The sequence below is a fragment of the Orcinus orca genome, chromosome 5, assembly GCF_937001465.1.
Source record: "Orcinus orca chromosome 5, mOrcOrc1.1, whole genome shotgun sequence".
NCBI lineage: Eukaryota > Metazoa > Chordata > Mammalia > Artiodactyla > Delphinidae > Orcinus > Orcinus orca.
This window is the reverse complement of record NC_064563.1, coordinates 65,490,068-65,505,412: the sequence shown is the minus strand read 5'-3', so window position 1 is coordinate 65,505,412 and position 15,345 is coordinate 65,490,068. Positions and strand designations below refer to the sequence as shown.

The 15,345-nt window shown below is 40.0% G+C and overlaps 1 protein-coding gene across 4 annotated transcripts in view; it reads left to right on the top strand.

Moving 5' to 3' along the window:
• The window catches only part of MCF2L2 (MCF.2 cell line derived transforming sequence-like 2), a 224,644-nt gene that overhangs the window by 27,733 nt on the left and 181,566 nt on the right, over positions 1-15,345 (top strand). For all 4 annotated transcript variants that reach the window (XR_004476032.2, XM_012536226.3, XM_033403114.2 and 1 more), the window contains exon 3: positions 7,307-7,421. Coding sequence is in view for 3 of the 4 variants with exons in the window: in XM_012536226.3 (XP_012391680.2) it covers positions 7,307-7,421 (115 nt within the window). In the remaining variant the exon portion in view is untranslated. The remainder of the gene's footprint in view (positions 1-7,306; positions 7,422-15,345) is intronic.

Here is a 15,345-nt window from a genome sequence, read left to right as displayed (position 1 = left end):
GGTTGTTTTAAGGATAGTGCTTAGCATAGTATCTGGCTACAGGAGAACTTAGCCTATAGGACATGTCTGTTTGTTTTTTAAAGTATATAAAAAGAGGTCTGGAGGTAGAAATTCTTGGTATTTGATGAGTGGCTCAACAACATTTAGGCTGGCATCTTTGTGATTCTCTTGATGTTTCTCTTGTTTTTAAAGTCTTGACCCCAAGATGGTTACTACAGCTCCAGACATCAAGTCTGTGTCCAAAGCAGGAAGAAGGAAAAGGAGCAGTGATGGTTTCTTCTGTTCCTTTTGCCAAGAGAGCAATAACTTTCCTAGAAGTTCTTGGTAGACTTCTGCTTATGTCTCATTCCAGAACTATGTGATGTAGCCATTCCTAGCAGCAAGGGAGTCTGAGAAGGCAAACGTTTAGTTTTTTAACCACCACAGTAGAAGGTGGTCAGGGAAGAGGGAGGTTGGGAATAAATTAACCATTTACCAGTGTCTGCCATAATGCCTTTCCTTTAATTATGAGGAATTATCCTTTTATTTTTCTTTTAATGGTTATTTTCCCTCTTGGAATTACTGCCTGAATTTCCCTCTCTTTCTGTCTCTCTCTCTGTCTCTGACTCCGTCTCTCTCAACACCTTTAATCCTTTTAGAAATAATTAATAATGAAGGCATGAAGTACTCTTAGGCTTGTGGAGTCCGACATCTGCCAGCATTTGCACAACAATGGAGCCCAGGTTTGGTAGAGGTGGAGTTCCTGGGGGCACGTGGGAAGTTCTCGCCTGAAACAATGGAGAATGTCAAACCAAGGAAGTGAGCAGAGTTAAAACCGGTATCTAAGTCAGAGATGACAGACTTGAGCTCACCTCCTCTCACGAAAACACCAAAATCACAGCTAACCAAAACACCAAAATCACAGCTAACCGCTGAACAACCATCAACAAAAAAGACTGGAACCTGCTAAGTGAGGGATGGAGCTAGTAACTTGGCACCTGTGAAATGAGAACCACTGCTAGAAGGTCTAGAGCAGTGCTGTTTAATAGAAATATAATGTGACCCACATATGTACTTTTTTCTTTTTTTTGCGGTACGCGGGCCTCTCACTGTTGTGGCCTCTCCCGTTGCGGAACACAGGCTCTGGACGCGCAGACTCAGCGGCCATGGCTCACGGGCCCAGCCGCTCCGCAGCATGTGGGATCTTTCAGGACCGGGGCACGAACCCGTGTCCCCTGCAATGGCAGGCGGACTCTCAACCACTGCACCAGCAGGGAAGCCCCCACATATGTACTTTTAAATTTTGTGGTAACCATATTAAGAAGGCAAAAAGGAACACAGGAAATTAATTTTATTTATTTATTTATTTAATTTTTTTGAGCATTAAACGTTTATTTAATGTTTTCAAAATTATTTAATTACATTAGGAAAGAATAAGTAGGACAAAGAGGCAGATGTGGGATTATAGAATGCATCATTATATGCACATATAATGAAAAATTACTGGACATATAACATATACCCAATATTAGCAGAAGTTATCTATGGCCAGTTTATATTGTTCCTTACTCATTTCCATATTTAGTTTTTCTTCACAATAATAATTTTAATCCCTTTTAAAATAATAGCAGGAGGAAGCATTCTCTGAAGGCTTACACACTTCAATAATGTATTTTTTAGATTAGGCTGATGTCAGTTACAACAAATTCCCAGCCCCCTGACTCATGATTCTTTTATTTATTTATCTTTTTTAGGAAAACAATTTTAATAATTTTATTTAACCTGGTATAGCTAAAATATTGTTCCAACATATGATCAGTATTCAAAATTATTAATGAGGTATTTTACTTTTTTGTACTAAGTCTTAGAAATCTGTTGATAGTTTGTATTTCCCACTTATAGCACACCTCAGTTTGGACTGGTCACATGTCAAGGGCTCAGCAGCCCCATGTGTCTAGTGGCTATTGTATTGGGCAGTGCAGGCTACAGAAATGATTCTCAGTCACACTGGACCAAATGCCTCTTTTTAAAAAATTTTTAAAATAAATTCATTTATTTATTTTTGGCTGCATTGGGTCTTCGTTGCTGTGTGGGCTTTCTCTAGTTGCGACCGGGGGGGCTACTCTTTGTTGCGGTGCGCAGGCTTCTCATTGCGGTAGCTTCTTTTGTTGCGGAGCATGGGCTCTAGGCGCGCGCGGGCCTCAGTAGTTGTGGCACGTGGGCTTCAATAGTTGTGGCTCATGGGCTCTAGAGCGCAGGCTCAGTAGTTGTGGCACACGGGCTTAGTTGCTCCGCAGCATGTGGTATCTTCCTGGACCAGGGATCGAACCTGTGTCCCCTGCATTGGCAGGCAGATTCTTAACCACTGCGCCACCAGGGAAGTCCCAAATGCCTCTTTTTTTATAACAAATAATTTGTATTGCCCCTCATCATCCTGAAATGAAATGTATAGATACTGTAGTAATCTGCATTAGTTAGGGTGGGATAAAGAGCTATAACAACTCCGAAGTGTATGTATAGTGGCTCAAATGAACACAGTAGAAATTTAGTTCTTACTCTTGAAAACAGTCCAGCATGTATGTTCAGCATGTATGTATGTTCAGCATGTATGTATGGTCAGCAGACAACTTTTCTTCACGTTCATAAATGAAGCCTCCTTTCACTTCGTGACTCTTACTGATATTATCCATTTTGTGTCTTTCTTATTAGCTGCATCCAGGAAGCAGACAGGGAAAGACAGCATACCACTTCTTAAAAGCCTCGGCTCAGTAAGAGTACGCACCACATTCCATTGACTTGAACCCAGCTCAGTCATGTGGATACACTTAACTGCAAAGGAAGCTGGGAAATGTAGTTTAGCTGTGTGCCCAGAGGGTGAACAGCCACCCCCTACTTATTTATGCATATACTTAAAAAAAATTAAAAAATTAAATGTAAAGGAGAGTTGTAATGTGAAGGAGAAAGAAAAGGAAACAATAGTAAAATAATATGTATTTCAATATGTATTTCCAGCTATTCTAGAAAAAATAATGAAGTAGTCAGGTGCTTGCCCCTGTACATGGAGTCACCATGAATGTAGCAGGTACAAATGCTGGGATGTGGTATGGGTGACCAGACATCCTGAGTGGGCTTACTGTAGTAGTTTTCTAAAATAGTAAACAGTTGTTGACAAAGTTCTGAACAAGGTGGTAAAGTATTATCTTCTGTCAATTTATAGGGTTGTTGCAATTTCTGGAAAATTCAGTATATTTTGAAACACTTTAAAAATATTTTATGATTTGTGACAGCATGGGTGGACCTTGAGGGCATTATGCTATGGGAAATGTCAGACAGAGAAAGACAAATACTTTATGATCTTACCTAGATGTGGAACCTAAAAACTGAGCTCATAGGAGCAGAGAACAGGTTGGTGGTTATCAAAGGTGGGTGTGGAGTGGGGAAAATGGGTAAAGGTGGTTAAAAGGTACAAACTTCCAGATATAAAATAAATAAGTTCTGGGGATATAATGTATAGCATGGTGACTGTAGTTAATAATACTGTATATTTGAAAATTGCCAAGAGAGTAGATCTTAAAAGTTTTCACCACAAGAAAAAAAATTGTAACTATGTGAGGTGATGGATGTTAATAACTAAAATCAATTTTGTACACCTTAGACCAATACAATGTTGTATGTCAATTATATCTCAATAAAACTGGAAAAATATTTTTAAACACTTTATGATTGTATGTAAAACAAAGAGTCTAGGATCAGATATATAAATGTATTTTTTAACATACTGAGTTTCTGGTAAGACATTTGGAAATCAAACAAGATGTGAGACAATTCTTTATTACATAGGTCAGATTATTTAGTATCCCAGGCCCTGAGATTTCCCAGGTGCCTCCCAGTGAGTGGTGCTCCCATTTTCCCAGCTAAAGTCAGTTCTTTTGGGGAAGAGAAAGGGAAAATAGACGCTGGGAGGCAAATAGCAGTAACCACTTCACTCTCTCTCCCACTGTTGCTCTTCACCATCTTCCTATAGGATTTCCCAATGTTCCAAATTCTCCTCTAAATGATGCAAGTCTTTATGCCAGCCAACACCCAGATCCTTATGGGAATGGTTTTATGTACCCCAAGCACTTGCTAGTGTTTTCTGCAGTAAAGCTAGCATTTAATGTATAGGTAGAAATAATACCAGGAGGAGTGATGTTTATTTTATTAAGTCACCACTGTACAATACTTAGTTCCAAGGGGTCTGGTTTTCTTTACCTTCCTTGAATAGGGCTTCTTTGCACAATCTTTCTTCCTTTTGCATTTCCACGTTTCCTCGCAAGGTGGCGCTGAATGCCTCGTTGTGGATGGAGGCTCAGCTTCGTTTCCTTGGTGCTTCTGTCTCTAAGACTAACAGACTAAAGTTCAACAGCACGTGGTGTCCCCAGTTAACCTCTGGCCTCTCTGGTGTTCAGTATCAGTATTAACCAAGATATGAGAAAACTACCCATCTTTCTCCATTTAGGCATGAATACCTTTCATTATAGTTAATGAAAAGGTTAAATCATGAAATGGTATAATCGTATCCTTATGAATATTTTACAGTGTTTTGGTTCCTTGAAATATTTTAGCCATTCTCTCGGCAAATATTGTTTGTACAATTTAGTACAGTGTTACAATGCATCTAAATTTAGCCTTACCCGAGATGTAACTTTTCTTAATTCACATTTCTCTGAAGCTTCCTATGATTGTGAAACTAGAAAGAGGAATAATATTTATTAGTCGAAAACTGATAGTATCCTGATCTAAATTGCTTTCAGTCAACATAACGAGGTAACTCAATCTTGTCAAACAACTAATCTGCAGGTATCTTTTTTTAAATTTAAAATAAGTATACAGGATTTAAGAGGCATTTCCTGGAGAAGAATGAATGGTCATCCAGGCAAATATCACAGTGATGGGTCTCTGAAAGCCCAAGACTCACATTAACAATACTTATAAGAGACTTGTGTAGAAAAACCACAACGCTGACTTACTCTTTACATGATACAAATATTCGTGTTTGCTCAGTAGCGCATTCTCTCCCTTGAAACAAATTTACATGGAACAGCAGAGTATAAGCAGAAGATACCAGGTGTGGACTCAGAGCAGCAGAGTGGATTGGATGATCCTAATGGCGGTGTCATCAGGTAGACTGGAGACATGGACTGGATACTCGAGGTTGTGGGCCAGGACCCTCTCTCCTTAGGATAGCTGCCTACCTTTGCTTCTCTGAGTCTCCCTTTTCCATAGTTTCTTCATTGATCTCACACCCTCAGTAATCATGCAGTCCTCATTAACCCACACCCTGCACTGATGCATCTTTCATTAGATACGTGGAATACGTGCGGTCATTTGTAGTTAACTTCACTTGGGAGCCGTGTTCCACTGAAAGTAGCCTCCCTCCACGGGCATAGCCTGGAAGGTGCTCCCAGCACTTCAGCTCATGTCCCTCTGCCTAGTGCACAAGCGCTCCAACTTTCCTAGTCCTCTGTGCCTTAGCAGCTCAGTCATTTTTTCACGGCCCTTTTTGGCCAAAAGCAATACCTAACAGTCAAAACAACTTAAGTCTATATGTCCTGACAACTTAGTAGCTGTTTGAAAAAATAAATACACACAGTTGAAAGAAAAAGTAATATTTAACTTTCAATCTTAGAGAACCACAATTATCTCAAACCTTGGAATCAGTCTAGACATCACCACCTGCATTTCCTGTTCCACATTGATTTTCATACTGCACTTGCTGTTTTTTTTTAATTAAAAAGTTTTAAAATTTATTTTTATTTATTTATTTTTGGCTGCATTGGGTCTTTGTTGCTGTGCGTGGGCCTTCTATAGTTGTGGCGAGTGGGGGCTACTCTTTGTTGCCGTGTGCAGGCTTCTCATTTTGGTGGCTTCTCTTGTTGTGGAGCATGGGCTCTAGGCGCTCAGGCTTCAGTAGTTGTAGCATGCGGGCTCAGTAGTTGTGGCTCACGGGCTTTAGAGTGCAGGCTCAGTAGTTGTGGCGGACAGGCTTAGTTGCTCCGTGGCATGTGGGATCTACCCAGACCAGGGCTCGAACCCGTGTCCCCTGCATTGGCAGGCAGATTCTTAACCACTGCGCCACCAGGGAAGCCCTGCACTTTTTATCCCAGCAGCCACCAAACCCCCAACTTCCCAAAGATGCAATGCCATTCAAAAGAATACCGCACAGTTTAATATTGAAATTCCAAACTACCTCAAGCTAGTAGCAAGCAAGGCATCTGACAGATGCCAATTATTGCTGTTTTTCCCCCAAATTTAAAATATTCATGGTGGTTTTGTGAGTTCATTGTGGTTCCCTGTTTGGGAACCATGGGGCTGGAATATAGTCATGTGGGTACATCTAGGGGCAAAGAGATTGAGAAATATAATCTGTTTAATTTAATCTGGTGGCCTCTGCTCCAGTGACTTAAATATTTGAATATTAATTTTATACTTTTGTTCTCACAGGGATGTCTTATATTCCCTTGTAAGAGTTACTGAAGGGCAGCTGATTATTGCCTCCTTGCAAGAATAATAACCGTAATAATGGTTACCATTTATTGAGCACTTATATAATAATAAACACTCTGCTAAAGTGCTTTTCATATATGTTCTCACTTAATCCTCACAGTACCTTTTGAGGTAGGTACAGGTAATATGCCTATGACATAGATACATATGTATATATAAGGAAACTTGTATTTAAGTGTCTTGCTTAAAATCACATAGAGATTAAGTGGTAAAGCAGAATTTGAACAAGCCTGTCTGGTTTTAGAGCCAACTCTCTCTCTCTCTGTTTTTTTTTTGTTTTTTTTGTTTTGGCCATGCCGCACTGCATGCAGGATCTTAGTTCCCTGACCAGGGAGTGAAGCTTTGTCCCCTGCAGTGGAAGTGCAGAGTCCTAACCACTGGACTGCCAGGGAATTCCTTAGAGCCAGCTCTCTTAACCACCATGCTCTTTCACCTTTGATATTTACTAACTACAAAAATAAAGAACAATATTATGTATTTGTGTTGGCATTATTTACTATTCTACCTATGCTAAAAATATTTAAATCAGTGTTATCTTTTATACAGTAACTATCTTCAAAGGATTCAAAAATTGAATTCTCACAACACCCCTGAGCAAGCATGAAGGAGAGAGACTTGTTTGAAATAGTTCAGTGTCAACCTTCCCGCATTCTGCTCTGAAATAATATAGACAGAAAAGGGGGTGGCCAGTGCACATCTCGATATTAATTGAAGTCCCTTACCTGCAGAGGTGTGATGTGAAACATTTTGCTAACATCTTGACCACCTGTTTTTGTTGCAGGAGGCCGAGGGAAAGATGGTGCCCCCATCATCACTTTTCCAGAGTTTGTGGGGTTTAAACACATCCCAGATGAGGACTTTCTGAATGTCATGACCTACCTCACCAGCGTCCCCAGGTGAGCTGAACACAGTGCTCTGCTGCCTTCCTTGTCACTGGCTTAGTCCTGAATTTCCCATGTGGAAGGGCTGGGGTGAGATGGAATCTTCCCTGAGCAGAGCTCACACTGGCATATAACTTAGCCAGTTTTGCTTATCCATCAGTCACAGACAAGGGACGTGGAAAGAGACTAGAAAACAAAGTTACACGAGTATCGGTTTTGCTTATGGTGTGCACATACGCAGTACTTAATAAACATTGTTGAGTGAATGAAAAATTGATTGAATCGCTAATGCTGCTCTTGTTCCTTCAGGTTCATTGCTCTAGATTAAGGTGATTCTGGCTTCCTGGGGCCTGTCGTCTCAGACACCTGGCCGCTGCTCAGGGAGGTCAAGCCATGTTAGGAGTTATTTAATTTATCTCCCTCAAATAAGGAATTCAGGGGTAGATTTTATAGTTGTCATTGTCAGATGGAGAAACTAAGTCACAGAGCAAGGAAACTAAAAGTCCAGGAATAAAAACTGTGCCTAAAGCTGAGACCAAAACAGAGATGTTTTTGGGTATCTGCTACTTCCACCTCTCTGGCCCAGGTCTCACATATTTATGCCACTTAAGTCAATAAATAGCCAGATCTCCAAGGGATGGAATGTGGTACAGAGTTCATACTGGTGACAAACATTTTATAGACATAGGTGGAGCTGGGCGTGGGGTCCAAACCCAATTCTCCCAGAAAGCAGACTTGGCCAGGAAAGGCCCTACCCTCCATGGGTCTGTATTGCTTAGGATACCGTCTGTTACTTAACTATTTTGTGGTTAGGAGTCTACACAACAGCCAGAGGTGTGCTGTTTTGCTTGCTTTCCATTTGCCTTATATGATTTAGAGGTAAACACCTGCTCTGTGATTGAAGGGCCACCTGGAGTCTGATCCCACCTGCAGAGATTAGGAAGTTGATTAGTTTGCTTTAACCAAACCCACTCTTTTTTGGTTTTTTGTTTTTATTTTTTTACCCTTCTTACTTCTTCTTCAGAGAAAGCTATGGATTTATTTTTAATGTACTTCTTCAAAATTCAGTACTTACATTTCACCATTTCCCCTGTTCTCTGCCTCTGATCCCGGAATATTGTATGTATTATGCAGACACGAGAGGATTTGGGCTTTGTTGGTTTGAGGGAAGGATGCTGTATATCTCTGGGTTTTGCTTACATGGTTCTGTCTACAGGAACGCCTTTGCCACCCTTCTAGGCCTGGCTAATTCCTGCACAATCATCAGCCCTTAGTCTGATCTCATTTCTTCAAGGAAACTTGCCCTGACCCCAGTTCTGCTCTCACAGACTCTTTATTTCCACAGAACCCAGAGTGTACCCCCTGTATAATGCCACAGTATATGGAAATTATTTCTGCGTCTTCCATTAGACTGTGAACTAGTGAAGAGTAGGGGCCAATGCTTTTTTCCCCCCGTGTTTTCTTTTTTTTAATTCCTAGCCCAGCACATAGTAGGTTCTCAAGAAGTGATGTTGGTGGAATTTCCAGTTCTGATATAATTCATCTCAATCAAAGCGTATTTGTTATAGGGTGAGAAGCGGGACACTGCCAGAGAGAAGGGAACCCCACTCCTCACTCCTGCCTTTTCCTCCCAGGGTTATAGGGAGTTGAACTTGGTCTCCCCCTTTGGCTCAATTGCCTACCAAAACATTGACCTGTCCTTCTGTGAGGAGCAGCAAGGAAGAGGGTGAGCAGGGAGGTGGGTAATGGGTGGAAGTGCCTTCTCCCCATTCTCATTATATTTGTTTTAAACTCACTGTCTAATTTTACTGAATCCCCGGATGCAGTCATGTGCTAAATGAAAAGTGTCATTTTCATCTTGTCCTTGCAGCCTTTTCTGAGTCACGCTAAGGACTGGACATTGAGTGCCATGTGACCCAGTGTAGAGAGAAGCATCGAGGGGTAGAAACCCTATCTCACAGGCAAAAAAGATAAGAAAAGTCAAGAGGCTACTGTTTAGGCCTGTTTTCCCTTTTCTGCTCTATGCTGCTTGTATAATTTCTTGTGAACTAGGGAGTATTTTCCTTTCCTAGAGTGCAGTTTGTCTCTTGAGAAAGAGTAGTTGTCTGACCAGTTATTCCTCTTTCCTCTTCCTGGCATTTGCTCCTACTTGCTCACTGCCCCACCCCTTGTTACTTTCAACATTAAACAGAGACAACAGGTAAGAAGGTCTGAAAGGAGAATTTGACCTAAACTTTGCTTCCCAGTTTGCATTTCAGTTTCCAAAGAATGAAACCACTCCTGTTCCTTTTATGATTCCTATTCATCACAATTTTCATCTTTCTAAATGTTACAGTGGTAACCAGGCACCAGAGCTTTTCCCAGATTGCACAATGTTTTATAGGCAGGTGGAATGACCTACAACAACAAGGAAGAATTGACACACTAGAAGAGGAGAATGGCAGGATACTCAGGGCAGGGAAAGGAAAGCTCGATGCCTGAAATGAATAAGGATCTCTCATTGTGGCTGGGTTGGGTGAGTGCCGTAAGGCTTCCCATGGTAGCTCATTTTTTATCAGATCTTTGCTGAGTGCCATCAGTGTGTAGGGAGCTAGGTTGGGTGCCCTAAAGGACCAAAAAGACCATAAGACAATACCTTGGATCTCAAGAGATTCATCACAGGACTCTGTTGTCACGATATTTTGTGAAATATGCAAAGAAACTGCTATAGGAGCTCGGAAGAGAGAAAAGTCACTTCAGACAGGAAAAAACAAGGAAAGCTTCAAGAATGAAGTGGGCTTAAAGGATGGATAAGATTTCCACAGGTAGATCGGAGAGGGACATTTCGGAGAGAGAGAGAGAACGGGATGGTGTTTAAGAGCTTTGGACACAGGCCAAACTGGATTGAAATCCAGATTCTATGCTCCCCAGCTGTGTCTGGAGCAAATGACTTGGCTTCTATTTCCAACCCCCACCCCACTGCTGGATTTTGAAGTTTTAAATAGAGCTTGTTTGAGGGAATTACAGACTATCCAGGTTGCCCAGAGCAGAGTGAAAATCCTTTTCAGATAGTAGTGAGACATGAGACCTGGATAGACAGTGGGGAACAGACTGGGCAAGGCGTTTTCCACCAAGTTAAGGAGTTTACGCACAGTGAGCAGGACCAGGCCGTTGGAGGTTCTGAGGAGGAAAATGGCAACCAGATGAATTTGGTGGTGGTGTGCAGGATGGATCACAGGTAGTGGGGGAAAGGGGGCAGGGAGACCAATTAAGGGCTTCCGTCCCGGGATAGGTGCAAAGTGAGGAGGGAGTGAGCTGCATGATGGCAGGAGGACTGGACAGAAGGGGATGGACAGGAAGGACAGGCACTGAGGACTGGTGGTTGTGAGGGAAGAGGGAGAGTGAGGAACTAATGATGAGCCTCAGCTTTAGGAATTGTGTTCACAGTCAGATCTTTTTGCTTTTACATGTCTGGGCACATGGAATTGAGGTCTCATTTGAAAGCTGTCTCCAGTGGCTACAGACTGTAGCTGAGTGGCTTGAAAAGGCATTAGTGAAATATTCTGAGCCACAGAGATGGCCAACTATTTTTCAATCACAGTTGTTTTCCAAAAAATCAATATTTGTATAACTAAGCATGCTTTTTTTTTTTGCGGTACGCGGGCCTCTCACTGTTGTGGCCTCTCTCGTTGCGGAGCACAGGCTCCGGACGCGCAGGCTCAGCGGCCATGGCTCACGGGCCCAGCCACTCAGCGGCTTGTGGGATCTTCCCAGACGGGGGCACGAACCCGTGTCCCCTGCATCGGCAGGCGGACTCTCAACCACTGCGCCACCAGGGAAGCCCTAAGCATGCATTTTTATTACCCTATTCCTCTATTCAGTTTCTTTGTTTTACTCATAGTTCTGAGTTCACTACCTGAGAGGGATTGGAGAAAGTACTTTTATTAGATGGTAACAAGAACTATATTTCATAACTGAATTTTATGATTATTTACTATTTCTGAAGGTCTTTTTCTATAATGAATCTGTCCAGAGGCCTGTTTAAGTTTGAAGAATTCTTCCATGTCCCTTTTCCTCCCATAAAGCCTGATGAATATTCTTTGAGAAGAGTTGTACCTCTTTTACAATACACTTTCTGATAGAATGCTGTCGGGCATTTCTACTTTAGGAAGAGAGGGAAGGAGGACAGTGTTATTATTTGACCTGTGAATTATAATGACTTGCTCGTTTGTATTGAAAGACTGAATGGGATTATAGCAACCCGGCAGCTTTAGAAACCAGCCGCGCCAGAGAAGTGAGTTCGATCTGGGCCTTTTACTATTATGAAGACAGTGGAAAAGCCCCTGTTTTTAAGTGGCTTTGAATAGTATTAATAGGAAAGGTGCTGCTATGATTGAGTAGTTAGGATAAGGTATGTTATTTCCTGGACTGGCTATGGAATTGCTCCCCCAAATCAGGAAAATGGAATCATTCATTTGACTTCTAAGGATAGAGGTTCAGAATGGGGAGTCTTATTGGGCTGCTGTCTTGCCCAAGGTGGATGGATTTGCTTCACAGCTCTCAGGAAGGATACCTTCGGAGACCAGACCTTAGGCACCCAACTGAGGCTCAAAATTAGAGAGCACCCCATGGATTTATTATGAATAAATGATGACAATGGCAAGTAAGTCTTATATACCAGGAGAATTTGAATGGACTATATTAGAAGCCAGAAAAAAATTTAATATGCCAGATTGCTGGTCTTCGCTATGTAAGAGCCAGGGTGTCTGACATTGTTTCTCCCCAGCAGAATGACCTAGTGTGTATATAACAGCTTTTCTTTGTTCATTTGTTGAAGTGATTGTTTTAGAATACCCATGCTGTATCCTGCCTTTGTGCCATCTATCCTGTACAAAGAGGAGCTCACTTTCCCTTTTCTGATAATTCAGGTTTCTTTAGACATTCAAAACACAGCCTCTTGCTTGAATTTAACAGTGCTAATGATTGTAAATATCTGAAATTTGTTTTACTCAGTGGTATTATCAATTACAAACAAGATAATTGCTCTAGTTCTGTGAAAAATGCCATTGGTATTTTGATAGGGATTGTATTGAATCTGTAGATTGCCTTGGGTAGTATGGTCATTTTAACAATACTAATTCTTCTAATCCATGAACATGGTATATATTTCCATTTGTTTGTGTCATCTTCAATTTCTTTCATCAGTGTCATATCAATAGTTTTCTGAGTACAGGCATTTTACCTCCTTAGTTAGATTTATTCCTAGGTATTTTATTCTTTTTGATGCAATTGTAAATGGGATTGTTATCTTAAATTTCTATTTCTGATAGTTTGTGTTAGTGTATAGAAATGCGACAGATTTCTGTATACTAATTTCGTATCCTGCAACTTTACTGAATTCATCGATGAGCCCTAGTAGTTTTCTGGTGGCATCTTTAGATTTTCTGTGTATAGTATCATGTCATCTGCAAACAGTGAGAGTTTTACTTTTTCCTTTCCAATTTTGATTCCTTTAATTTTTTTTTCTTGTTTGATTGCTGGGGCTAGGACTTCCAATATTATGTTGAATAAAAGTGGCAAGAGTGGGCATCCTTATCTTGTTCCTGATCTTAGAAGGAAATGCCTTCAGCTTTTTACCATTGAGTATGATGTTAGCTGTGGCTTTATTTATTTTTTTATATTTTTTTTTATTGAAGTGTAGTTGATTTACAATGTTGTGTTAGTTTCAGGTGTACAGCAAAGTGATTCAGTTATACATATATATATCTATTCTTTTTCAGATTCTTTTCCCTCATAGGTTATTACAAAATATTGAGTATAGTTCTCTGTGCTATACAGTAAGCCCTTGTTGGTTATCTGTTTTGTATATAGTAGTGTGTACATGTTAATCCCAAACTCCTAATTTATCCCTCCCCCCCCCTTTCCCCTTTGGTAACCATAAGTTTGTTTTCTATGTCTGTGCATCTATTCCTGTTTCATGAACAAGTTCATTTGTATCATTTTTTTATATTCCACATATAAGTGATATCATATAATATTTGCCTTTCTCTGTCTGACTTACATCACTTAGTATGATAATCTCTAAATCCATCCATGTAGCTACAAATGGCATTATTTCATTCTTTTTCATGGCTGAGTAATATTCCATTATATATATATATATATATATATATATATACACCACATCTTCTTTATTCATTCATCTGTTGATGGAAATTTAGGTTGGTTCCATGTCTTGGCTATTGTAAATAGTGCTGTAATGAACATTGGGGTGCATGCATCCTTTTGAATTAGAGTTTTGTCTTGATATATGCCCAGGAGTGGGATTGCAGGATCATATGGTAACTCTACTTTTAGTTAGCTGTGGGCTTTATTATGTTGAAGTGTGTTCCCTCTATACCCACTTTGTTGAGAGTTTTTTAATCATAAATGGATGTTGAATTTTGTCAAAAGCTTTTTCTGCATCTGTTGAGATGATCATATGATTTTCCTTCTTTAATTTGTTAACGTGGTGTATTACATTGATTGATTTCTGGATATTGAATCATCCTTGCATCCATGGGGTAAATCCCACTTGATCATGGTGTATGATCCTTTTACCATGGGGTAAATCCCACTTGATCATGGTGTATGATCTTGAATTTGGTTTGCTAATATTTTGTTGATGATTTTTGCATCTATGTTCATCAGAGATATTAGCCTGTAGTTTTCTTTTTTGGTGATATTTCTGTCTGGTTTTGGTATCAGGGTGATGCTGGCCTCATAGAATGAGTTAGGGAGTATTCCTTCCTCTGCAATTTTTTTGGAATGGTTTGAGAAGGATAGGTGTTAACTCTTCTTTAAATGTTTGGTAGAATTCACCTGTGAAATGATCTGGTCCTGGACTTTGTTGTTTTGGGAGTTTTTCTTATTATTGATTCAGTTTTTTTTTTACTGGTAATTTGTCTGTTTATACTTTGTATTCTTCATTGTTCAGTCTTGGAAGACTGTACAGTTCTAGGAATTTGTCCATTTCTTCTAGGTTGTCCATTTTATTGGCATATAATTGTTTATAGTAATCTCTTATGATAATTTGTATTTCTGTGGTATCTGTTGTAACTTCTTTTTCATTTCTGATGTTATTAATTTAGACCATCTCTTTTTTTCTTGATGAGTCTGGCTAAAGGTTCATCAATTTTGTTTAGACCAAATAATTCTAAAATTGGTATGGAAACACAACAGATCCCGAATAGCCAAAACAATCTTAAGAAAGAAGAACAAATCTGGAGGATCACACTCCCTGATTTAAAACTATACTACAAAGCTACAGTAATCAAAACAGTATGGCACTGGCACAAAACCAGATACATACATCAATGGAACAGAATAGAGAGCCCAGAAATGAACCCACAGTCATATGGGCAATTAATTTATGAGAAACAGCCAAGAATATACAATGGAGAAAAGACAGCTTCTTGAACAAGTGGTGTTGGGAAAACTGGATAGCTATATGCAAAAGAATCAAGCTAGACTACTCTCTCACACACATGCACAAAATAAATTCAAAATGGATTAAAGACTTAAATGTAAGACGTGAAACCATAAATCTTCTAGAAGAAAACATAGACTCTATGCTCTTTGACATAGTCTTTGTAGATTTTTTTGGATATGTCTCCATAGACAAGGAAAACAAAAGCAAAAATAAACAACTGGGACTACATCAAACTAAAAAGCTTTTGCACAGCAAAGGAAACTATCAGTAAAACAAAAAGGCCACCTACTGAATGGAAGAAGATATTTGCAAATGATATATCTGATAAGGGGTTAATTCTCCAAAATATACAAAAAACTCATGTAATTCAACGTCAAAAAACAAACAACCTAGTTAAAAAATGGGCAGAGGATCTGAATAGATATTTTTCCAGGGAAGATAAGCAGTTGGCCAACAGGCACATGAAAAGATGCTCAACATCACTACTCA